Source organism: Somniosus microcephalus, unplaced genomic scaffold (assembly GCF_052327205.1).
Source record: "Somniosus microcephalus isolate GS21.2 unplaced genomic scaffold, FLI_Smic_1.0 unresolved_chr2, whole genome shotgun sequence".
Classification (NCBI taxonomy): domain Eukaryota; kingdom Metazoa; phylum Chordata; class Chondrichthyes; order Squaliformes; family Somniosidae; genus Somniosus; species Somniosus microcephalus.
In genome coordinates, this window is record NW_028225180.1 from 72,697,757 (window position 1) to 72,724,016 (window position 26,260).

Sequence of the window (26,260 nt, forward strand, 5' to 3'; positions counted from 1 at the left end):
CGCTTTGTACCAGGGTTGGATAGATTGTGATTCCCTTTGTACCAGGGTTGGATGGACTGTGATTCGCTTTGTACCAGGGTTGGATGGACTGTGATTTGCTTTGTACCAGGGTTGGATGGACTGTGATTTCCTTTGTACCAGGGTTGGATGGACTGTGATTCCTTTTGTACCAGGGTTGGATGGACTGTGATTTCCTTTGTACCAGGGTTGGATGGACTGTGATTCCTTTTGTACCAGGGTTGGATGGACTGTTACTCCCTTTGTACCAGGGATGGAAGGACTGTGATTCGCTTTGTACCAGGGTTGGATGGACTGTGATTCCCTTTGTCCCAGGGTTGGATGGACTGTGATTCCCTTTGTACCAGGGTTGGATGGACTGTGATTCCCTTTGTACCAGGGTTGGATGGACTGTGATTCCATTTGTACCAGGGTTGGATGGACTGTGATTCCTTTTGTACCAGGGTTGGATGGACTGTTACTCCCTTTGTACCAGGGATGGATGGACTGTGATTCGCTTTGTACCAGGGTTGGATGGACTGTGATTACCTTTGTACTATGGTTGGATGGACTGTGATTTGCTTTGTACCAGGGATGGATGGACTGTGATTCGCTTTGTACCAGGGTTGGATGGACTGTGATTTGCTTTGTACCAGGGATGGATGGACTGTGATTCGCTTTGTACCAGGGTTGAATGGACTGTGATTCCCTTTGTACCAGGCTTGGATGGACTGTGATTCTCTTTGTACCAGGGTTGGATGGACTGTGATTCCCTTTGTACCAGGGTTGGATGGACTGTGATTCGCTTTGTCCCAGGGTTGGATGGACTGTGATTCCGTTTGTACCAGGGTTGGATGGACTGTGATTCCCATTGTACCAGGGTTGGAAAGTCTGTGATTCCCTTTGTACCAGGGTTGGATGGACTGTGATTCCCTTTGTACCAGGGTTGGATGGACTGTGATTCCCTTTGTGCCAGGGTTGGATGGACTGTGATTCGCTTTGTACCAGGGTTGGATGGACTGTGATTCGCTTTGTTCCAGGGTTGGATAGACTGTGATTCCCTTTGTACCAGGGTTGGATGGACTGTGATTTCCTTTGTACCAGGGTTGGATGGACTGTGATTCGCTTTGTACCAGGGTTGGATGGACTGTGATTCGCTTTGTACCAGGGTTGGATGGACTGTGATTCCCTTTGTACCAGGGTTGGATGGACTGTGATTCTCTTTGTACCAGGGTTGGATGGACTGTGATTCACTTTGTACCAGGGTTGGATGGATTGTGATTCCCTTTGTACCAGGGTTGGATGGACTGTGATTCCCTTTGTACCAGGGTTGGATAGATTGTGATTCGCTTTGTACCAGGGTTGGATGGACTGTGATTCCCTTTGTACCAGGGTTGGATAGACTCTGATTCGCTTTGTACCAGGGTTGGATGGACTGTGATTTGCTTTGTACCAGGGTTGGATGGACTGTGATTCCCTTTGTACCAGGGTTGGATGGACTGTGATTCGCTTTGTACCAGTGTTGGATGGACTGTGATTCGCTTTATACCAGGGTTGGATGGACTGTGATTCTCATTGTACCAGGGTTGGATGGACTGTGATTCTCATTGTACCAGGGTTGGATGGACTGTGATTCGCTTTGTACCAGGGTTGGATGGACTGTGATTCACTTTGTACCAGGGTTGGATGGACTGTGATTCCCTTTGTACCAGAGTTGGATGGACTGTGATTCGCTTTGTACCAGGGATGGATGGACTGTGATTCACTTTGTACCAGGGTTGGATGGACTGTGATTCCCTTTGTACCAGGGTTGGATGGACTGTGATTCCCTTTGTCCCAGGGTTGGATGGACTGTGATTCCCTTTGTACCAGGGTTGGCTGGACTGTGAATCCCTTTGTACCAGGGTTGGATGGACTGTGATTCCCTTTGTACCAGGGTTGGATGGACAGTGATTCCCTTTGTACCAGGGTTGGATGGACTGTGATTCCCTTTGTACCAGGGTTGGATGGACTGTGATTCCCTTTGTACCAGGGTTGGATGGACTGTGATTCCCTTTGTACCAGGGTTGGATGGACTGTGATTTGCTTTGTACCAGGGTTGGATGGACTGTGATTCCCTTTGTACCAGGGTTGGATGGACTGTGATGCGCTTTGTACCAGGGTTGGATGGACTGCGATTCCCTTTGTACCAGGGTTGGATGGACTGTGATTCCCTTTGTACCAGGGTTGGATGGACTGTGATTCTCTTTGTACCAGGGTTGGATGGCCTGTGATTCCCTTTGTACCAGGGTTGGATGGACTGCGATTCCCTTTGTACCATGGTTGGATGGACTGTGATTCCCTTTGTACCAGGGTTGGATGGACTGTGATTCACTTTGTACCAGGGTTGGATGGACTGTGATTCACTTTGTACCAGGGTTGGATGGACTGTGATTCCCTTTGTACCAGGGTTGGATGGACTGTGATTCCCTTTGTGCCAGGGTTGGATGGCCTGTGATTCCCTTTGTACCAGGGTTGGATGGACTGTGATTCCCTTTGTACCAGGGTTGGATGGACTGTGATTCCCTTTGTACCATGGTTGGATGGACTGTGATTCATTTTGTACCAGGGTTGGATGGACTGTGATTCGCTTTGTACCTGGGTTGGATGGACTGTGATTCCCTTTGTACCATGGTTGGATGGACTGTGATTCCCTTTGTACCAGGGTTGGATGGACTGTGATTCCCTTTGTACCAGGGTTGGATGGACTGTGATTCCCTTTGTACCAGGGTTGGATGGACTGTGATTCCCTTTGTACCATGGTTGGATGGACTGTGATTCGCTTTGTACCAGGGTTGGATGGACTGTGATTCCCTTTGTACCAGGGTTGGATGGACTGTGATTCGCTTTGTACCAGGGTTGGATGGACTGTGATTCCGTTTGTACCAGGGTTGGATGGACTGTGATTCGCTTTGTACCAGGGTTGGATGGACTGTGATTCCTTTTGTACCAGGGTTGGATGGACTGTGATTCGCTTTGTACCAGGGTTGGATGGACTGTGATTCACTTTGTACCAGGGTTGGATGGACTGTGATTCCCTTTGTACCAGGGTTGGATGGACTGTGATTCCCTTTGTACCAGGGTTGGATGGACTGTGATTCACTTTGTACCAGGGTTGGATGGACTGTGATTCCCTTTGTACCAGGGTTGGATGGACTGTGATTCCCTTTGTACCAGGGTTGGATGGACTGTGATTCCCTTTGTACCAGGGTTGGATGGACTGTGATTCCCTTTGTACCAGGGTTGGATGGACTGTGATTCCCTTTGTACCAGGGTTGGATGGACTGTGATTCCCTTTGTCCCAGGGTTGGATGGACTGTGATTCCCTTTGTACCAGGGTTGGATGGACTGTGATTTACTTTGTACCAGGGTTGGATGGACTGTGATTCGCTTTGTACCAGGGTTGGATGGACTGTGATTCCCTTTGTACCAGGGTTGGATGGACTGTGATTCCCTTTGTACCAGGGTGGGATGAACTGTGATTCCCTTTGTACCAGGGTTGGATGGACTGTGATTCGCTTTGTACCAGGGTTGGATGGACTGTGATTCCCTTTGTACCAGGGTTGGATGGACTGTGATTCCCTTAGTACCAGGGTGGGATGAACTGTGATTCCCTTTGTACCAGGGTTGGATGGACTGTGATTCCATTTGTACCAGTGTTGGATGGACTGTGATTCCCTTTGTACCAGGGTTGGATGGACTGTGATTCGCTTTGTACCAGGGTTGGATGGACTGTGATTCGCTTTGTACCAGGGTTGGATGGACTGTGATTCCATTTGTACCAGTGTTGGATGGACTGTGATTCCCTTTGTACCAGGGTTGGATGGACTGTGATTCGCTTGGTACCAGGGTTGGATGGACTGTGATTCCCTTTGTACCAGGGTTGGATGGACTGTGATTCCCTTTGTACCAGGTTTGGATGGACTGTGATTCCCTTTGTACCAGGGTTGGATGGACTGTGATTCACTTTGTACCAGGGTTGGATGGACTGTGATTCCCTTTGTACCAGGGTTGGATGGACTGTGATTCCCTTTGTACCAGGGTTGGATGGACTGTGATTCGCTTTGTACCAGGGTTGGATGGACTGTGATTCCCTTTGTACCAGGGTTGGATGGACTGTGATTCCATTTGTACCAGGGTTGGATGGACTGTGATTCCATTTGTACCAGGGTTGGATGGACTGTGATTCCCTTTGTACCAGGGTTTGATGGACTGCGATTAACTTTGTACCAGGTTTGGATGGACTGTGATTCCCTTTGTACCAGGGTTTGATGGACTGCGATTAACTTTGTACCAGGGTTGGATGGACTGTGATTCGCTTTGTACCAGGGTTGGATGGACTGTGATTCCCTCTGTACCAGGGTTGGATGGACTGTGATTCGCTTTGTACCAGGGTTGGATGGACTGTGATTCCATTTGTACCAGGGTTGGATGGACTGTGATTCCCTTTGTACCAGGGTTGGATGGACTGTGATTCCCTTTGTACCAGGGTTAGATGGACTGTGATTCCCTCTGTACCAGGGTTGGATGGACTGTGATTCGCTTTGTACCAGGGTTGGATGGACTGTGATTCCATTTGTACCAGGGTTGGATGGACTATGATTCCCTTTATACCAGGGTTGGATGGACTGTGATTCCCTTTGTACCAGGGTTGGATGGACTGTGATTCGCTTTGTACCAGGGTTGGATGGACTGTGATTCCCTTTGTACCAGGGTTGGATGGACTGTGATTCGCTTTGTACCAGGGTTGGATGGACTGTGATTCCCTTTGTACCAGGGTTGGATGGACTGTGATTCGCTTTGTACCAGAGTTGGATGGACTGTGATTCGCTTTGTACCAGGGTTGGATGGACTGTGATTCCCTTTGTCCCACGGTTGGATGGACTGTGATTCCCTTTGTACCAGGGTTGGATGGACTGTGATTCCCTTTGTACCAGGGTTGGATGGACTGTGATTCCCTTTGTACCAGAGTTGAATGGACTGTGATTCCCTTTGTACCAGGGTTGGATGGACTGTGATTCCCTTTGTACCAGGGTTGGATGGACTGTGATTCCCTTTGTACCAGGGTTGGATGGACTGTGATTCCCTTTGTACCAGGGTTGGATGGACTGTGATTCCCTTTGTACCAGGGTTGGATGGACTGTGATTCCCTTTGTACCAGAGTTGGATGGACTGTGATTCGCTTTGTACCAGGGTTGGATGGACTGTGATTCCCTTTGTACCAGGGTTGGATGGACTGTGATTCCCTTTGTACCAGAGTTGAATTGACTTTGATTCCTTTTGTACCAGGGTTGGAGGGACTGTGATTCGCTTTGTACCAGGGTTGAATTGACTTTGATTCCTTTTGTACCAGAGTTGGAGGGACTGTGATTCCCTTTGTGCCAGGGTTGGATGGACTGTGATTCTCATTGTACCAGGGTTGGATGGACTGTGATTCGCTTTGGACCAGTGTTGGATGGACTGTGATTCCCTTTGTACCAGGGTTGGATGGACTGTGATTCGCGTTGTACCAGGGTTGGATGGACTGTGATTCGCTTTGTACCAGGGTTGGATGGACTGTGATTCCCTTTGTACCAGGGTTGGATGGACTGTGATTCCCTTTGTACCAGGGTGGGATGAACTGTGATTCCCTTTGTACCAGGGTTGGATGGACTGTGATTCGCTTTGTACCAGGGTTGGATGGACTGTGATTCCCTTTGTACCAGGGTTGGATGGACTGTGATTCCCTTTGTACCAGGGTGGGATGAACTGTGATTCCCTTTGTACCAGGGTTGGATGGACTGTGATTCCATTTGTACCAGTGTTGGATGGACTGTGATTCCCTTTGTACCAGGGTTGGATGGACTGTGATTCGCTTTGTACCAGGGTTGGATGGACTGTGATTCGCTTTGTACCAGGGTTGGATGGACTGTGATTCCATTTGTACCAGTGTTGGATGGACTGTGATTCCCTTTGTACCAGGGTTGGATGGACTGTGATTCGCTTTGTACCAGGGTTGGATGGACTGTGATTCCCTTTGTACCAGGGTTGGATGGACTGTGATTCCCTTTGTACCAGGGTTGGATGGACTGTGATTCCCTTTGTACCAGGGTTGGATGGACTGTGATTCACTTTGTACCAGGGTTGGATGGACTGTGATTCCCTTTGTACCAGGGTTGGATGGACTGTGATTCCCTTTGTACCAGGGTTGGATGGACTGTGATTCGCTTTGTACCAGGGTTGGATGGACTGTGATTCCCTTTGTACCAGGGTTGGCTGGACTGTGATTCCATTTGTACCAGGGTTGGATGGACTGTGATTCCCTTTGTACCAGGGTTTGATGGACTGCGATTAACTTTGTACCAGGTTTGGATGGACTGTGATTGCCTTTGTACCAGGGTTTGATGGACTGCGATTAACTTTGTACCAGGGTTGGATGGACTGTGATTCACTTTGTACCAGGGTTGGATGGACTGTGATTCCCTTTGTACCAGGGTTAGATGGACTGTGATTCCCTCTGTACCAGGGTTGGATGGACTGTGATTCGCTTTGTACCAGGGTTGGATGGACTGTGATTCCATTTGTACCAGTGTTGGATGGACTGTGATTCCCTTTGTACCAGGGTTGGATGGACTGTGATTCGCTTTGTACCAGGGTTGGATGGACTGTGATTCCCTTTGTACCAGGGTTGGATGGACTGTGATTCCCTTTGTACCAGGGTTGGATGGACTGTGATTCCCTTTGTACCAGGGTTGGATGGACTGTGATTCACTTTGTACCAGGGTTGGATGGACTGTGATTCCCTTTGTACCAGGGTTGGATGGACTGTGATTCCCTTTGTACCAGGGTTGGATGGACTGTGATTCGCTTTGTACCAGGGTTGGATGGACTGTGATTCCCTTTGTACCAGGGTTGGCTGGACTGTGATTCCATTTGTACCAGGGTTGGATGGACTGTGATTCCCTTTGTACCAGGGTTTGATGGACTGCGATTAACTTTGTACCAGGTTTGGATGGACTGTGATTCCCTTTGTACCAGGGTTTGATGGACTGCGATTAACTTTGTACCAGGGTTGGATGGACTGTGATTCACTTTGTACCAGGGTTGGATGGACTGTGATTCCCTTTGTACCAGGGTTAGATGGACTGTGATTCCCTCTGTACCAGGGTTGGATGGACTGTGATTCGCTTTGTACCAGGGTTGGATGGACTGTGATTCCATTTGTACCAGGGTTGGATGGACTGTGATTCCCTTTGTACCAGGGTTGGATGGACTGTGATTCCCTTTGTACCAGGGTTGGATGGACTGTGATTCACTTTGTACCAGGGTTGGATGGACTGTGATTCGCTTTGTACCAGGGTTGGATGGACTGTGATTCGCTTTGGACCAGTGTTGGATGGACTGTGATTCCCTTTGTACCAGGGTTGGATGGACTGTGATTCGCTTTGGACCAGGGTTGGATGGACTGTGATTCGCTTTGTCCCAGGGTTGGATGGACTGTAATACCCTTTGTACCAGGGTTGGATGGACTGTGATTCGCTTTGTACCAGGGTTGGATGGACTGTGATTCGCTTTGTACCAGGGTTGGATGGACTGTGATTCCCTTTGTACCAGGGTTGGATGGACTGTGTTTCGCTTTGTACCAGTGTTGGATGGACTGTGATTCCCTTTGTACCGGGGTTGGATGGACTGTGATTCGCTTTGTGCGAGGGTTGGATGGACTGTGATTCCTTTTGTACCAGAGTTGGATGGACTGTGATTTGCTTTGTACCAGGGTTGGATGGACTGTGATTCGCTTTGTACCAGGGTTGGATGGACTGTGATTTGCTTTGTACCAGGGTTGGATGTACTATGATTCGCTTTGTACTATGGTTGGATGGACTGTGATTCGCTTTGTACCAGGGTTGGATGGACTGTGATTTGCTTTGTACCAGTGTTGGATGGATTGTGATTCCCTTTGTACCAGAGTTGGATGGACTGTGATTCGCTTTGTACCAGAGTTGGATGGACTGTGATTCGCTTTGTACCAGGGTTGGATGGACTGTGATTTGCTTTGTACCAGTGTTAGATAGATTGTGATTCCCTTTGTACCAGGGTTGGATGGACTGTGATTCGCTTTGTACCAGGGTTGGATGGACTGTGATTCCCTTTGTACCAGGGTTGGATGGACTGTGATTCTCTTTGTACCAGGGTTGGATGGACTGTGATTCGCTTTGTACCAGGGTTGGATGGACTGTGATTTCCTTTGTACCAGGGTTGGATGGACTGTGATTCCTTTTGTACCAGGGTTGGATGGACTGTTACTCCCTTTGTACCAGGGATGGACGGACTGTGATTCGCTTTGTACCAGGGTTGGATGGACTGTGATTACCTTTGTACTATGGTTGGATGGACTGTGATTCGCTTTGTACCAGGGATGGATGGACTGTGATTCGCTTTGTACCAGGGTTGGATGGACTGTGATTCCCTTTGTACCAGGGTTGGATGGACTGTGATTCGCTTTGTGCGAGAGTTGGATGGACTGTGATTCCTTTTGTACCAGAGTTGGATGGACTGTGATTTGCTTTGTACCAGGGTTGGATGGACTGTGATTCGCTTTGTACCAGGGTTGGATGGACTGTGATTCCCTTTGTACCAGGGTTGGATGGACTGTGATTCCTTTTGTACCAGAGTTGGATGGACTGTGATTTGCTTTGTACCAGGGTTGGATGGACTGTGATTCGCTTTGTACCAGGGTTGGATGGACTGTGATTCCCTTTGTACCAGGGTTGGATGGACTGTGATTCGCTTTGTGCGAGAGTTGGATGGACTGTGATTCCTTTTGTACCAGAGTTGGATGGACTGTGATTCGCTTTGTACCAGGGTTGGATGGACTGTGATTTGCTTTGTACCAGTGTTAGATAGATTGTGATTCCCTTTGTACCAGGGTTGGATGGACTGTGATTCGCTTTGTACCAGGGTTGGATGGACTGTGATTCCCTTTGTACCAGGGTTGGATGGACTGTGATTCTCTTTGTACCAGGGTTGGATGGACTGTGATTTGCTTTGTACCAGGGTTGGATGGACTGTGATTCCTTTTGTACCAGGGTTGGATGGACTGTGATTTCCTTTGTACCAGGGTTGGATGGACTGTGATTCCTTTTGTACCAGGGTTGGATGGACTGTTACTCCCTTTGTACCAGGGATGGAAGGACTGTGATTCGCTTTGTACCAGGGTTGGATGGACTGTGATTCCCTTTGTCCCAGGGTTGGATGGACTGTGATTCCCTTTGTACCAGGGTTGGATGGACTGTGATTCCCTTTGTACCAGGGTTGGATGGACTGTGATTCCCTTTGTACCAGGGTTGGATGGACTGTGATTCCTTTTGTACCAGGGTTGGATGGACTGTTACTCCCTTTGTACCAGGGATGGATGGACTGTGATTCGCTTTGTACCAGGGTTGGATGGACTGTGATTACCTTTGTACTATGGTTGGATGGACTGTGATTTGCTTTGTACCAGGGATGGATGCACTGTGATTCGCTTTGTACCAGGGTTGGATGGACTGTGATTTGCTTTGTACCAGGGATGGATGGACTGTGATTCGCTTTGTACCAGGGTTGAATGGACTGTGATTCCCTTTGTACCAGGGGTGGATGGACTGTGATTCTCTTTGTACCAGGGTTGGATGGACTGTGATTCCCTTTGTACCAGGGTTGGATGGACTGTGATTCGCTTTGTCCCAGGGTTGGATGGACTGTGATTCCCTTTGTACCAGGGTTGGATGGACTGTGATTCCCATTGTACCAGGGTTGGAAAGTCTGTGATTCCCTTTGTACCAGGGTTGGATGGACTGTGATTCCCTTTGTACCAGGGTTGGATGGACTGTGATTCCCTTTGTGCCAGGGTTGGATGGACTGTGATTCGCTTTGTACCAGGGTTGGATGGACTGTGATTCGCTTTGTTCCAGGGTTGGATAGACTGTGATTCCCTTTGTACCAGGGTTGGATGGACTGTGATTTCCTTTGTACCAGGGTTGGATGGACTGTGATTCGCTTTGTACCAGGGTTGGATGGACTGTGATTCGCTTTGTACCAGGGTTGGATGGACTGTGATTCCCTTTGTACCAGGGTTGGATGGACTGTGATTCTCTTTGTACCAGGGTTGGATGGACTGTGATTCACTTTGTACCAGGGTTGGATGGATTGTGATTCCCTTTGTACCAGGGTTGGATGGACTGTGATTCCCTTTGTACCAGGGTTGGATAGACTCTGATTCGCTTTGTACCAGGGTTGGATGGACTGTGATTCGCTTTGTACCAGGGTTGGATGGACTGTGATTCCCTTTGTACCAGGGTTGGATGGACTGTGATTCGCTTTGTACCAGTGTTGGATGGACTGTGATTCGCTTTATACCAGGGTTGGATGGACTGTGATTCTCATTGTACCAGGGTTGGATGGACTGTGATTCTCATTGTACCAGGGTTGGATGGACTGTGATTCGCTTTGTACCAGGGTTGGATGGACTGTGATTCACTTTGTACCAGGGTTGGATGGACTGTGATTCCCTTTGTACCAGAGTTGGATGGACTGTGATTCGCTTTGTACCAGGGATGGATGGACTGTGATTCGCTTTGTACCAGGGTTGGATGGACTGTGATTCCCTTTGTCCCAGGGTTGGATGGACTGTGATTCGCTTTGTACCAGTGTTGGATGGACTGTGATTCGCTTTACACCAGGGTTGGATGGACTGTGATTCGCTTTGTACCAGTGTTGGATGGACTGTGATTCACTTTGTACCAGGGTTGGATGGACTGTGATTCGCTTTGTACCAGGGTTGAATGGACTGTGATTTGCTTTGTACCAGGGTTGGATGGAGTGTGATTCGCTTTATACCAGTGTTGGATGGACTGTGATTCTCATTGTACCAGGGTTGGATAGACTGTGATTCTCATTGTACCAGGGTTGGATGGACTGTGATTCCCTTTGTACCAGGGTTGGATGGACTGTGATTCACTTTGTACCAGGGTTGGATGGACTGTGATTCGCTTTGTACCAGGGTTGGATGGACTGTGATTTGCTTTGTACCAGGGTTGGATGGACTGTGATTCCCTTTGTACCAGGGTTGGATGGACTGTGATTCCCTTTGTACCAGGGTTGGATGGACTGTGATTCCCTTTGTACCTGGGTTGGATGGACTGTGATTCGCTTTGTACCACGGTTGGATGGACTGTGATTCACTTTGTACCAGGGTTGGATGGACTGTGATTCACTTTGTACCAGGGTTGGATGGACTGTGATTCACTTTGTACCAGGGATGGATGGACTGTGATTCGCTTTGTACCACGGTTGGATGGACTGTAATTCACTTTGTACCAGGGTTGGATGGACTGTGATTCCCTTTGTACCAGGGTTGGATGGACTGTGATTCACTTTGTACCAGGGTTGGATGGACTGTGATTCGCTTTGTACCACGGTTGGATGGACTGTGATTCACTTTGTACCTGGGTTGGATGGACTGTGATTCCCTTTGTACCAGGGTTGGATGGACTGTGATTCCCTTTGTACCAGGGTTGGATGGACTGTGATTCGCTTTGTGCCAGTGTTGGATGGACTGTGATTCGCTTTACACCAGGGTTGGATGGACTGTGATTCGCTTTGTACCAGGGTTGGATGGACTTTGATTCACTTTGTACCAGGGTTGGATGGACTGTGATTCGCTTTGTACCAGGGTTGAATGGACTGTGATTTGCTTTGTACCAGGGTTGGATGGACTATGATTCGCTTTGTACCAGGGTTGGATGGACTGTGATTCCCTTTGTACCAGGGTTGGATGGACTGTGATTCCCTTTGTACCAGGGTTGGATGGACTGTGGTTCCTTTGTACCAGGGTTGGATGGACTGTGATTCGCTTTGTACCAGGGTTGGATGGACTGTGATTCCCTTTGTACCAGGGTTGGATGGACTGTGATTCCCTTTGTACCAGGGTTGGATGGACTGTGATTCGCTTTATACCAGGGTTGGATGGACTGTGATTCCCTTTGTACCAGGGTTGGATGGACTGTGATTCCCTTTGTACCAGGGTTGGATGGACTGTGATTCCCTTTGTACCAGGGTTGGATGGACTGTGATTCCCTTTGTACCAGGGTTGGATGGACTGTGGTTCCTTTGTACCAGGGTTGGATGGACTGTGATTCCCTTTGTACCAGGGTTGGATGGACTGTGATTCGCTTTGTACCAGGGTTGGATGGACTGTGATTCCCTTTGTACCAGGGTTGGATGGACTGTGATTCCCTTTGTACCAGGGTTGGATGGACTGTGATTCACTTTGTACCAGGGCTGGATGGACTGTGATTCCCTTTGTGCCAGGGTTGGATGGACTGTGATTCGCTTTGTACCAGGGTTGGATGGACTGTGATTCGCTTTGTTCCAGGGTTGGATAGACTGTGATTCCCTTTGTACCAGGGTTGGATGGACTGTGATTTCCTTTGTACCAGGGTTGGATGGACTGTGATTCGCTTTGTACCAGGGTTGGATGGACTGTGATTCGCTTTGTACCAGGGTTGGATGGACTGTGATTCCCTTTGTACCAGGGTTGGATGGACTGTGATTCTCTTTGTACCAGGGTTGGATGGACTGTGATTCACTTTGTACCAGGGTTGGATGGATTGTGATTCCCTTTGTACCAGGGTTGGATGGACTGTGATTCCCTTTGTACCAGGGTTGGATAGATTGTGATTCGCTTTGTACCAGGGTTGGATGGACTGTGATTCCCTTTGTACCAGGGTTGGATAGACTCTGATTCGCTTTGTACCAGGGTTGGATGGACTGTGATTCCCTTTGTACCAGGGTTGGATAGATTGTGATTCCCTTTGTACCAGGGTTGGATGGACTGTGATTCGCTTTGTACCAGGGTTGGATGGACTGTGATTCCCTTTGTACCAGGGTTGGATGGACTGTGATTCGCTTTGTACCAGGGCTGGATGGACTGTGATTCGCTTTGTACCAGGGTTGGATGGACTGTGATTCCCTTTGTACCAGGGTTGGATGGACTGTGATTCGCTTTGTACCAGGGTTGGATGGACTGTGATTCCCTTTGTACCAGGGTTGGATGGACTGTGATTCCCTTTGTACCAGGGTTGGATGGACTGTGATTCCCTTTGTACCAGGGTTGGATGGACTGTGATTCCCTTTGTACCAGGGTTGGATGGACTGTGATTCCTTTTGTACCAGGGTTGGATGGACTGTGATTCCCTTTGTACCAGGGTTGGATGGACTGTGATTCCCTTTGTACCAGGGTTGGATGGACTGTGATTCCCTTTGTACCAGGGTTGGATAGACTCTGATTCGCTTTGTACCAGGGTTGGATGGACTGTGATTCCCTTTGTACCAGGGTTGGATGGACTGTGATTCCTTTTGTACCAGGGTTGGATGGACTGTGATTCCCTTTGTACCAGGGTTGGATGGACTGTGATTCACTTTGTACCAGGGTTGGATGGACTGTGATTCCTTTTGTACCAGGGTTGGATGGACTGTGATTCCCTTTGTACCAGGGTTGGATGGACTGTGATTCCCTTTGTACCAGGGTTGGATAGACTCTGATTCGCTTTGTACGCCCGAGTAGCAATTCACCACCTGTGAGCTGAGCCCGTGAGAATCAACGGGATATTCTGTCATGGCGGGTGGGGGGGGGCGTTGCGGTGCGGGGCACCACAGCCAAGCTGGGACTAGCACAATGGGGTTGCAGAAATCCGTGGCTGATTGTCACCTCCCTTGCCCGGGGGCATTGCCCGACCTGTCACGGTGAGAGAGTTTTTCTCGTTCGACAAGTCACACGGGAGTCACGTTGGCAGCAGTGTTCGCTCAACTGTTGTCATTGTGACTGGTGAGCTCTGCCTGAGGGATTTAAACAAATATGTATATATCTCCAAGACTTGCATTTCTACAGCCCCTTTCCCATCCTCAGCACATCTCAAAACACTTGACAGCCAATGAAGTACTTTTTTTGAAGTGTGGTCACTGTTGTAATGTCGGAAACATTGCAGCCATTTAACGCACCAAGATCCCACAAACAGCAATGTGATAATGACCAGATCATCTGTTTTAGTGATGTTGGTTGAGGGATAAATATTGGCCCTAGGACACCGGGGAGAACTCCCCTGCTCTTCTTCCAATAGTGGCCGTGGGATCTTTTATGCTCACCCGAGAGAGCAGACGGGGCCTCGGTTTAACGTTTCATCTGAAAAACGGCAACTCCGAGAGTGCGGTGCTCCCTCAGAACTGCCCCTCTGACGGTGCTGCACGCCCTCCGTACTGCCCCTCCGACAGTGCGCTCTCCCTCAGTACTGCCACTCTGACAATGCAGCGCTCCCTTGGAACTGCCCCTCCAACCGTGTGGCGCTCCCTCAGTACTGCCCATCCGACAGTGAGGCGCTCCCTCAGTACTGCCAGTCCGACAATGCGGCGCTCCTTCAGTGCTACCCCTCCAACAGTGCGGCACTCCCTCAGTACTACCCCTCCGACAGTGCAGCGCTCCCTCAGTATTGCCCCTCCGACAGTGCGGCGCTCCCTCAGTACCACCCCTCCGACAGTGCAGCACACTCTCAGCACTGGCTCTGGGAGTGTCGGCCTGGATTGTGTGGCTCGAGTCTTTGGAGTGGGGCTCGAACCCACGACCTTCTGACTCGAGAGGTGAAACGCGGCCTGGCCCCGAACTGCGAGAGCAAAACATGGTCCTTGTGCGTGAAGCAAACACGTCCCTCCGTGACTGAGGCAGGCCATTAATTGGGGGATGATGTCAAGTTGACACGGCCACTGTCTGAGCCTTGAAATTGGACTCCTGCCTGAATCGCTCCCAGCTGTCTCCAAACACTCGCCTCGATTTTCTGTTTCCTGCAGTTGCTGGTTTCCACGGCAATGCCGACACACAGCGCCAGCTGCCCCTGAGGTTAGAATGGGGCCTGGATCGGTTAATACAGTTTAGCCGAGGAATGACTATTCAAGGCGGATCACTGCCGCATTGAAGTTCACGCTTATCTCTTCTATTTTGGTCCGAAGAGTAAAAGCAATCTCTCTTTTAAATGCCTTCATTCGAATCCCCTCTGGGCACACGAGCTGAGAGCTGACCTTACTTCGATGCTCGTTGGATTCCTTCATCCTTCAGTCAGATCATTGGGTTTCAATTTTGTTTAATTGTGGGAGCAGGGGAGCGTAGGATCAGGAGCAGGCTATTCAGCCACTCGAGCCTGTTCCGCTATTCAATGAAATCATGCCTGATCTGTATCTGAACTCCATCTACCCGTCTTAGTCCCTCGCCCAACCAAAAATATCAATCTCGGTTTTGAAATTTCCAATTGACCCCCGGCCTCGACAGCTTTTTGGGAGAGAGTGTTCCAGATTTCCACCACCCTTTGTGTGAAGAAGTGGTTCCTGACATCACCCCTGAACGGCCTGGCTCTAATTTTAAGGTTGTGCCCCCCTTGTTCTGGACTTCCCCCCACCAGAGGAAATACTTTCTCTCGATCTACCCGATCAACTCCTTTTAATCGACTTAAAACCTCAGTTAGATCACCCCTTAATCTTCTAAACTCGAGGGAATACAAGCCCAGTTACTGTCCTCCTGTTTTAACCCTTTTAGCCCCCGGTATCATTCTGGTGAATCTGCGCTGCCCCCTCTCCGAGGCCAGTGTATCCTTCCTGAGGTGCGGTGCCCAGGACTGAGTGCAGTACTCCAAGTGGGAGGGAATTCCAGAGCTGGGGGGTCCAGACCGCTGAAGGCACAGCCGCCAATGGTGAGGCCAGACTTGGAGGAGCGCACTTTTCGGAGGGTTGTAGGGCTGGAGCAGGTTTCAAGAGATGGGGAGGAAGTCAGGCCTACACTTCGGAGTTTACTACCGTCTGTTCGCAGTTTCATCTCCGCACCAGCGCTGACCGAGGAGACTGAAAGATTCAGGCGCCAGTAAAGATTTGAGGTCCCTGAACTTTGACTCTGGCAACCTGTGTCTGAGTTGTCTCGGGCGAGAGAATGTGCTCCTTATAAAAGAAAGCATTTCGGCAGCACATTTCACAACCTCAGGACGTCCCAAAGGGCTTCACAGCCAATGAAGCACTTTTTGAAGTGTGCTCACTGTTGTAATGTAGGAAACGCGGCAGCCAATTTGCGCACAGCAAGCACCCACAAACAGCAATGTGATAATGACCAGATCATCTGTTTTAGTGATGTTGGTTGAGGGATAAATATTGGCCCCAGGACACCAGGGAGAACTCCCCCCTGCTCTTCTTCCAATAGTGGCCGTGGGATCTTTTACGTCCACCTGAGAGGGCAGACGGGGCCTCGGTTTGACGTCTCATCCGAAAGTCAGCACCTCCGACAGTGCAGCACTCCCTCAGTACTGCCCCTCCGACAGTGCGGCACTCCCTCAGTACTGCCCCTCCCACAGTCCAGTGCTCCCTCAGTGCCCCTCCGACAGTGCGGCGCTCCCTCAGTACTGCCCCTCCGACAGTGCGGCGCTCCCTCAGCACTGCCCCTCCGACAGTGCGGTGCTCCCTCAGTACTGCCCCTCCGACAGTGCGGCGCTCCCTCAGCACTGCCCCTCCGACAGTGCGGCGCTCCCTCAGCACTGCCCCTCCGACAGTGCGGCGCTCCCTCAGCACTGCCCCTCCGACAGTGCGGCGCTCCCTTAGCACTGCCCCTCCGACAGTGCGGCGCTCCCTCAGCACTGCCCCTCCGACAGTGCGGCGCTCCCTCAGCACTGCCCCTCCGACAGTGCGGCGCTCCCTCAGCACTGCCCCTCTGACAGTGCGGAGCTCCCTCAGTACTGCACTGGGAGTATCATCCTAGATTATGGGCTCAAGTCCCAAGAGCGGGACTCAAATCCACGACCTTCTGACTCAGCCAGTGCACGCTCGTATAAATATCATGCATAAATCGGTTACATAAAAGCACTCTTTGTTTTATTTTGAGCCTGGAGGTAGCCACTCCTCATGCTTATCCCAGCACTGCAGTTCACACCATCACAGAACAGGAAGGCCATTCGGCCCACCTTAATTTAACCCAATCAGAAAGACCCCACAGTCCCACCTCAGTTCAGCGTCCAATTGGATCTAAAATGGTTCCAAGGTTTTTTGCGCCCGCGCTGCTCTATCTGGGGCCCATTCTATCTGCCGGCTGTTTGTTTGCTAAGCTTATCTTTTATCAGTTTGAACCGTGTCCCCTTGTCATCCTCTCCCAATTGAAAGTAATATTCCCGCTTTACCATTCCCATTACCGCGCCCCCCTCCCCACCCCCAGCTATCTTGTCCGCCTCTCAGGCGCCCCCTTTCCAAGGTGAAAGGTCTAAATCGCTCCAGCCTTTGACCCCTGACACCAGGTTCCCCCTGAAAGCAGGCGTTTCACCATCAGCAACCTGTTTTTGTAAATCCAGCCTATGGATTTGAGCGATTTTGTTCTTTCTCTTCCTGTGTCAGCCATGGCTCATACGAGCATACGAACAATGACGGGACGGGACTGGTAAAGACCCTCTGGTCCATCCAGCCCGTCCCACACAATTACTATACCTTGTGTATCACAATATACACTACCCACCCGAGACCATGTGGTCTCCTGGGAGGGGCGGTACTGAGGGAGCGCAGCACTGTCGGAGGGGCAGTACTGAGGGAGCGCAGCACTGTCGGAGGGGCGGTACTGAGGGAGCGCCGCACTGTCGGAGGTTCAGTACTGAGGGAGCGCCGCACTGTTGGAGGGGCGGTACTGAGGGAGCGCCGCACTGTCGGAGGTTCAGTACTGAGGGAGCGCCGCACTGTCGGAGGTTCAGTACTGAGGGAGCGCCGCACTGTCGGAGGGGCAGTACTGAGGGAGCGCCGCACTGTCGGAGGTTCAGTACTGAGGGAGCGCCGCACTGTCGGAGGGGCAGTACTGAGGGAGCGCCGCACTGTCGGAGGGGCGGTACTGAGGGAGCGCCGCACTGTCGGAGGGGCGGTACTGAGGGAGCGCCGCACTGTCGGAGAGTCAGTACTGAGGGAGCGCCGCACTGTCGGAGGTTCAGTACTGAGGGAGCGCCGCACTGTCGGAGGGGCGGTACTGAGGGAGCGCCGCACTGTCGGAGGGGCGGTACTGAGGGAGCGCCGCGCTGTCGGAGGGGCAGTACTGAGGGAGCGCCGCACTGTCGGAGGGGCAGTACTGAGGGAGCGCCGCACTGTCGGAGGGGCAGTACTGAGGGAGCGCCGCACTGTCGGAGGGGCGGTACTGAGGGAGCGCAGCAATGTCGGAGGGGCAGTACTGAGGGAGCGCTGCACTGTCGGAGGGGCAGTACTGAGGGAGCGCCGCACTGTCGGAGGGGCAGTACTGAGGGAGTGCCGCACTGTCGGAAGGCAGTACTGAGGGAGCGCCGCACTGTCGGAGGGGCAGTATTGAGGGAGCGCCGCACTGTCAGAGGGGCAGTACTGAGGGAGCGCCGCACTGTCGGAGGGGCAGTACTGAGGGAGCGCTGCACTGTCGGAGGGGCAGTACTGAGGGAGCGCCGCACTGTCGGAGGGGCGGTACTGAGGGAGTGCAGCACTGTCGGAGGGGCGGTACTGAGGGAGTGCAGCACTGTCGGAGGGGTAGTACTGAGGGAGTGCAGCACTGTCGGAGGGGCAGTACTGAGGGAGTGCAGCACTGTCGGAGGGGCGGTACTGAGGGAGTGCAGCACTGTCGGAGGTGCCGTCTTTCTGTACCTGGAGCCCTGAATCTCTGTGCCTCCCTACAGTTCCTAGCTTGTCGCCATTTAAAAAATACCCTGATCTGTCGTTCTTACTGCTGCACCCTGATCCCGGTGCAACTCTGCATTTTCCCACCTGTCCCTGCCTTTGAAGACAGTACGGTAATTCCACGTCACTAATCAGTGCCGGTGAGGAGGGGGCTTGACGCCAGTCCCAGACCCCAGTTCTCCACCCCCTCTCACTACGCCCAGAGTGACTCTTTCCGAGCCACGTGAGTGGCGTGAGTCACCCTGCTAATTGCGTTTCGCTTTACCCCCAGTTTTATGCAGTCTGCTCGTGCCCACCAGGCTTTCAGTTGCCTCTGGGTTCACTTTACTCATTGGACTCTCATCTTGCCCGGTGTACGGTGCCAGATCCCAGAGGTGAACAGTTCAGCTTTCAACAGCCTGCACCATCCAGTCCTGGAAGGGGGTGGATATGTATATACAGAGGTACTGTCACAAGATGGCAGGCACCAGCTAGTCATTTATTCAAATGCCTGTGTGCGTGTGTGTGTGCCTGTGCCTCTGTGTGTGCCTGTGTGTGTGCGTGTGCCTGTGTGTGTGCGTGTGCCTGTGCCTGTGTGTGTGCGTGTGCCTCTGTGTGTGCGTGTGCCTCTGTGTGTGCGTGTGCCTCTGTGTGTGCGTGTGCCTCTGTGTGTGCGTGTGCCTGTGCGTGTGCGTGTGCCTCTGCGTGTGCGTGTGCCTGTGTGTGTGCGCGTGTCTCTGTGTGTGTGCGTGTGCCTCTGTGTGTGCGTGTCTCTGTGTGTGCGCCTGCGTCTGTGTGCGCCTGCGCGTTCGTCTGTAGCTCTGTGAGTTCTCTCCTTGTGGCTGAGTAAATCGTGCAGATGAGAGACTTTGAATACGTATCTCTGTTTGCAAGCGGTAATACTGTTAGGAGTGTTGGGAAGCCTCTCCAGGTTAAAGGTGCTGTGAAACGCAAGTTGCTCTTAGCCGTTTGGCCTTATTTGTGGCAGCGTCCTCAATCAGAACAGCTGTTAGTGTCAGCGGCAGGAGACCGTGCATTTTTAATGGGGTCAGTGATACAGGAACCCCCACATCCCGAGGCTCCACAGGCAAAGCCGAAACAGCTCATGGCAGCAGACGTGTGGACTCCACTGTGCTAGAACGTGTGCAAAATGAATAAAGGCTACCCACCATATGGCTCGAACCGACCGTGGCCTGCTTGGGGCTGGCTTCAGAGCGAGGAGGTGTAATCTGCAACTGTACGAAGGGGCTGTTGGAAAACAAACCGAAGGAGAAGTTCCTGCAGGCCCCCACCTGTCTGGGGCGGAGCTGCTCTGCTCCTCCGACAGTGCGGCGCTCCCTCGGTGGCGCTCCCTCAGTACCGCCCCTCCGGCACTGCGGCGCTCCCTCGGTACCGCCCCTCCGGCACTGCGGCGCTCCCTCGGTACCGCCCCTCCGGCACTGCGGCGCTCCCTCGGTGGCGCCCCTCCGGCAGTGCGGCGCCCCCTCGGTGGCGCCCCTCCGGCAGTGCGGCGCCCCCTCGGTACCGCCCCTCCGGCAGTGCGGCGCCCCCTCGGTACCGCCCCTCCGGCAGTGCGGCGCCCCCTCGGTACCGCCCCTCCGACAGTGCGGCGCCCCCTCGGTACCCGCCCCTCCGGCAGTGCGGCGCTCCCTCAATATTGGCACTGGGAGTGTCGCCCTGGATTATGGGGTCAAGTCTCTGGAGTGGGGGACTGAAACTCACGATCACCTGACTCATAGGCGAGAGAGAGAGTGATATCCACTGAGCCACGACTGTAACTCAGCACGGCAGCACGGTGGCATAGTGGTTAGCACTGTTGCCTCACAGCGCCAGGGACCCGGGTTCAAATCCGGCCTCGGGCGACTGTCTGTGTGGAGTTTGCACATTCTCCCCGTGTTTGCGTGGGTTTTCTCCGGGTGCTCCGGTTTCCTCCCACAGTCCAAAGATGTGCGGGTTAGGTTGATTGGCCATGATAAAAAAAATTGGCCCTTAGTGTTAGGGGGGATTAAATACGTGGGGTTACGGGGATAGGGCTTGGGTGGGATGGCTGTCGGTGTAGGGACCGGGTGCTAGGGTTTGGATGATCAGCCATGATCTCGTTGAATGGCGGAGCAGGCTCGAAGGGCCGAATGGCCTACTCCTGCTCCTAGTTTCTATGTTTCTATGTAACTGAGGCAGTGAATAGCTGTGCAGTGCAGGAAAGGCTCAGGCTTCACTCGCGGCCTGTGCTGAACTCCGCTGAGGCAGAGGTCGGTGGGGTGTGTGGGGGAACGGTTGATTTCAGGTTATTAGTCATTCCTGCCTGCCCGGCATTACCGAGACTCACCCGTTTGTTCTTTCCCCACCCTGTGCAGCCAAACGGTGGAGCAGCTGATGCAGGAGACGGGCTGCAGCCTGGAACATCCGTCCGCCACCAAATTCCGCAACCACGTGACAGAGGGAGACTGGGAAAAGGTAACGAGAGCATCACCCACTGTCTGCTCTTCATTTACACACAAGCCAAGCGGCAGCCTCTCGGAGGTTCGTGGGCCCGGGTATACCGAGCTCGCTGGCCTCAAACGGTCAGCCTGTCCCGTTGCCGGTGTTTTCCATTGCCAGCTTTTTTAACTATTCTGTCAAGCTCATGAGCGAAACTGGGAATAATGCAGGCAGCAAAGCAAAGGTGAGATGCTCATGTAAATTCTGACCTCCTGAAACGCTCCTGGGGGGCTCCCAGCAACTACTTGTCAGTATTTGATGGGACAGTGCAGAGGGAGCTTTACTCTGTATCTAACCCGTGCTGTACCTGCCTGGGTGTGTTTGATGGGACAGTGTAGAGGGAGCTTTACTCTGTATCTAACCCGTGCTGTACCTGCCCTGGGAGTGTTTGATGGGACAGTGTAGAGGGAGCTTTACTCTGTATCTAACCCGTGCTGTACCTGCCCTGGGAGTGTTTGATGGGACAGTGTAGAGGGAGCTTTACTCTGTATCTAACCCGTGCTGTACCTGCCCTGGGAATGTTTGATGGGACAGTGTAGAGGGAGCTTTACTCTGTATCTAACCCGTGCTGTACCTGCCCTGGGAGTGTTTGATGGGACAGTGCAGAGGGAGCTTTACTCTGTATCTAACCCGTGCTGTACCTGCACTGGGAGTGTTTCATGTGACAGTGTAGAGGGAGCTTTACTCTGTATCTAACCCGTGCTGTACCTGCCCTGGGAGTGTTTGATGGGACAGTGCAGAGGGAGCTTTACTCTGTATCTAACCCGTGCTGTACCTGCCCTGGGAGTGTTTGATGGGGACAGTGTAGAGGGAGCTTTACTCTGTATCTAACCCGTGCTGTACCTGCCCTGGGAGTGTTTGATGAGACAGTGCAGAGGGAGCTTTACTCTGTATCTAACCCGTGCTGTACCTGCCCTGGGAGTGTTTGATGGGACAGTGCAGAGGGAGCTTTACTCTGTATCTAACCCGTGCTGTACCTGCCCTGGGAGTGTTTGATGGGACAGTGTAGAGGGAGCTTTACTTTGTACCTAACCCGTGCTGTACCTGCCCTGGGAGTGTTTGATGGGACAGTGCAGAGGGAGCTTTACTCTGTATCTAACCTGTGCTGTACCTGCCCTGGGAGTGTTTGACGGGACAGTGCAGAGGGAGCTTTACTCTGTATCTAACCCGTGCTGTACCTGCCCTGGGAGTGTTTGATGGGACAGTGCCGAGGGAGCTTTACTCTGTATCTAACCCGTGCTGTACCTGCCCTGGGAGTGTTTGACGGGACAGTGCAGAGGGAGCTTTACTCTGTATCTAACCCGTGCTGTACCTGCCCTGGGAGTGTTTGATGGGACAGTGCCGAGGGAGCTTGGTGTGGATGCTGGGAGTACGCAGAGGGATATGATTCCCTTCTAGTGCGCTGACCTCCTCCCTTTGCTGCCATCTCTCTCCGTGCTGCTTGCTGGAGGTTTGTCCAGATCGGTTCAGGAGAGTATCGTTCAGTGAGGGCATGGCAGACAGCATTTCACGAGACTGAGATGGATAGATTTTTGGGATCAGGGTATCTCAGGATTCGGAGCAAAAGCGGGGAAAGTGGAGTTGAGGTACAGATCAACCATGAGCTAATTGAATGGCGCAGCACGCTCGAGGGGCTAAGTGGCCTCCTCCTGATCCTAATGTTCCTTTGCTCTGGACAAGCTATTAACCTTTGCTTGATGCGGAGAGGAGACTGTGTGTGGTATTTGGCACGCGTATCGGAAGGTTTTTATTCATCCTTGAGTGCTGTGTAAGGAGAATGAAGAGCTGGGCAGCGTGTGCTGACTGAAGTTTTATCTTTTCTTTAGGCCGAAGCTGACCTCACTGAACTGAAGTCCTTGGTGCACTTGCCTCAGGCCATTGTGGTAAGGAGAGGGGTGGGGGGACATTGGGTGACGGAGACAGTAGTCCATTTAACATGCAGCCTTGCGTTCCGCTAATCCAGTTTGTTTTTTGAAACCCCCCCCCCCACTGCTCCCCGGTGAGAAGGAGAAGTGAAGTGTGCATTTGCTCCCCCGATCGCCTGTGACCTGAGGGGCTCCTTTGACCGCCAGGGGTGAGCGGGCGACTGTGTCCTGTTCGCGTGCTTCAGTGGAGCTGCTCTGTTCCGGGTGTGTCGGCCCGCCGTGCGTTTTGCCCTTCCACACACCCTCACCGCATCGCTACTACGATCCTTCCGCCCCCCCCCCCCCCCCCCCCCAACCACTGGCTTGGCACTGTGTACCACAGTCATTGGCCGCCGGAGGAAGGCACAGGGCGGCGCTCACCTCGCCGGTGCCCCCCCTTTAACCGTGTGCTTGTGCCGCCAGGATCGAGGTGCACGGGCCTCGCTTGACTGCGGCGGCAGGAGTTCCCCGTCGCCGCGGTTATCTTTTGGCTGCACTGTAGCTGGCAGAGCGAGCGTGATAAGAGAGTGGGCGGTGAGAGGCAAACGCTGGGTCAGCCTCGGGCTGATGAGTGGCAGGTAACATTCGCGCCACAGAAGTGCCAGGCAATGACCATCTCCAACAAACGAGAGTCTAACCACCGCCCCTTGACATTCAATGGCATTACCATCGCCGAATCCCCCACCATCACCATCCTGGGGGTCTCCATTGACCAGAAACTTAGCTGGACCAGCCACAGAAATACTGTGGCTACAAGAGCAGGTCAGAGGCTGGGTATTCTGCGGTGATTGTCTCACCTCCTGACTCCCCAAAGCCTTTCCACCATCTACAAGGCACAAGTTAGGAGTGTGATGGAATACTCTCCACTTGCCTGGATGAGTGCAGCTCCAACAACACTCAAGAAGCTCGACACCATCCAGGACAAAGCAGCCCACTTGATCGGCCCCCCATCCACCACCTTCAACATTCACTCCCTCCACCACCGGCGCACCGTGGCTGCAGTGTGTACCATCTACAAGATGCACTGCAGCAACTCGCCAAGGCTTCTTCGGCAGCACCTCCCAAACCCGCGACCTCTTCCACCTAGAAGGACGAGGGCAGCAGGCGCATGGGAACACCACCACCTCCAAGTTCCCCTCCAAGTCACACACCATCCTGACTTGGAAAGATATCGGCCGACCCTTCATCGTCGCTGGGTCAAAATCCTGGAACTCCCTCCCTAACAGCAACTGTGGGAGCACCTTCACCACACGGACTGCAGCGGTTCAAGAAGGCGGCTCACCACCACCTTCTCAAGGGGCAACTAGGGATGGGCAATAAATGCTGGGCCTTGCCAGCGACACCCAGATCTCTTAAGCGAATTTTTTAAAAAGAGGGAGAACCCCCCCAAGCTTTTCCCGTTTAAAATACCTTCCGGACCGCCGAGAGTGCACAGAATTGTACCAATAACTCAAACGGTGCGGTTATATTTGGTAATACTTTACTTCATATCATACAGCACAGGAGGAGGCCATTCGGCCCATCGTGCCTGTGCCGGCTCTTTGAAAGGGCTCTCCAATTAGTCCCACTCCCCCCCCCCCCCCCCCCTGCTCTCTCCCAATAGCCCTGCAAATTTTTCCTTTTCAAGTATTTATCCAATTCCCTTTGAAAGTTACTATTGAATCTGCTTCCACCGCCCTTTCAGGCAGCGCATTCTAGATCACAACAACTCGCTGCGTGAAAACTTTCTCCTCATCTCCCCCCATGGATTTTTAGCCAATTATCTTCAATCTGTGTCCTCTGGTTACCGACCCTCCTGCCACTGGAAACAGTTCCTCCTTATTTACTCTATCAACACCCTTCATGATTTTGAACACCTCTATTAAATCTTCTCTTAACCTTCTCCGCTCTAAGGAGAACAAGCGCAGCTCCTCCAGTCTCTCCACGCCCTGGTACCATTCTAGTAAACCACCTCTGCTCCCTCTCCAAGGCCTTGACGTGCTTAGCCGTGGCAGTAAAGTTTCTGTGGGTGGAGACGTTCTTTTTGGGAAGGTCTGGGAGCTGTGTGGTGTGCACGAGGCTGCAGGAATGGGAGCTTCAGAGGTTGGTGCGCGCACAGGAGGGACTGCAAGGCGACGGCAAGTAGCGAAGGGAAGAGGAAAGATGTAAACTGGACAGTTAAGCAAGAGGAGGCCTCCTGTGTGACAGTAGTCGGGTGAGAGCGCCTTTGCCGCTTCGCGTGCCTCTGGGCGTCCATTGGCGTCTAGCCTGGCTGTGCCCCTGTCTCTCACTCCCTCTCGCTAATCTCCCCACCCCCCCCCCCCCCCCAACTCCCTTTTTTAAAAAAGAATTAATGATGCCGGCATTATGTAGACTGGTGTTCGCCCTCTGGCCACTCGCTCCCAGTAGTCATTCTTCACCTGTGGTCAGCGAGGGGAAGTGTCAACGGGCCACTCGACCAAGGGGGGCATCGCAGCTCTGTCTGATCCTGTCCTCGCCCGGCATCTCGCTCGAAAGAGAGAGAAACGGGGCGGGCGGGAGGGGATGGTCCCAACTACTTCCTCTCCTGCACAGACACCGAGGCCCATTGTGGTGTCGCCACCCCCTCTTTCCCCCCCCCCCCCCCCCCCCCCCAAAATGTTCAACTAAACTGTGCACCTCTTTGGAGCTTCCCCTTAAAGGGGGCCGCGCACGCAAGAGAAAATGAATGGCAACATTGCCCCCAGCCTCCGCCCTTGCCGAGATCGGCCAGTTCAGCATGGACTGCAGATCGAAGTTCATCCACGGTCGGTGCGCCCGGCCTCTGTATTTCCCAGCGTTGGCTCGTGCAGTAGCGGGGGCCCTCTTTTAACGCCGGTGCTTTCTGCGTAGCGCATGAAGTTCCTCCTGCTGGAGCAGAAGTACCTGGAGTTCCTGGACGACGGGAAGGTGCTGGAAGCCCTGCAGGTGCTCCGGTTTGAGCTGACGCCGCTGAAGTACAACACCGATCGAATCCACGCTCTGAGCGGGTGAGTGAAAGCGAGAAAAATGGGGCCTCTGTAAAAGGGCCGCTGCATTTACCGCCAATCCACAACAACAGCAGCTTGCATTTATACAGCGCCTTTAATGTAGTAAAACGTCCCAAGGTGCTTCACAGGAGCGATTATCAAACAAAATTTGACACCGAGCCCCATAAGGAG

At 52.5% G+C, this 26,260-nt stretch overlaps 1 protein-coding gene across 1 annotated transcript in view; it reads left to right on the top strand.

Moving 5' to 3' along the window:
- Positions 1–26,188, top strand: part of LOC147092807 (uncharacterized) — a 76,367-nt gene extending 50,179 nt beyond the window's left edge. Inside the window, exons 3-5 of the mRNA XM_085975691.1 lie at positions 21,075–21,174; positions 23,025–23,081; positions 25,953–26,188. Coding sequence (XP_085831817.1) covers positions 21,075–21,174; positions 23,025–23,081; positions 25,953–26,093 — 298 coding nt within the window. The 3' untranslated portion in view covers positions 26,094–26,188. The remainder of the gene's footprint in view (positions 1–21,074; positions 21,175–23,024; positions 23,082–25,952) is intronic.
- The last annotated feature ends 72 nt before the right edge of the window (positions 26,189–26,260 follow it).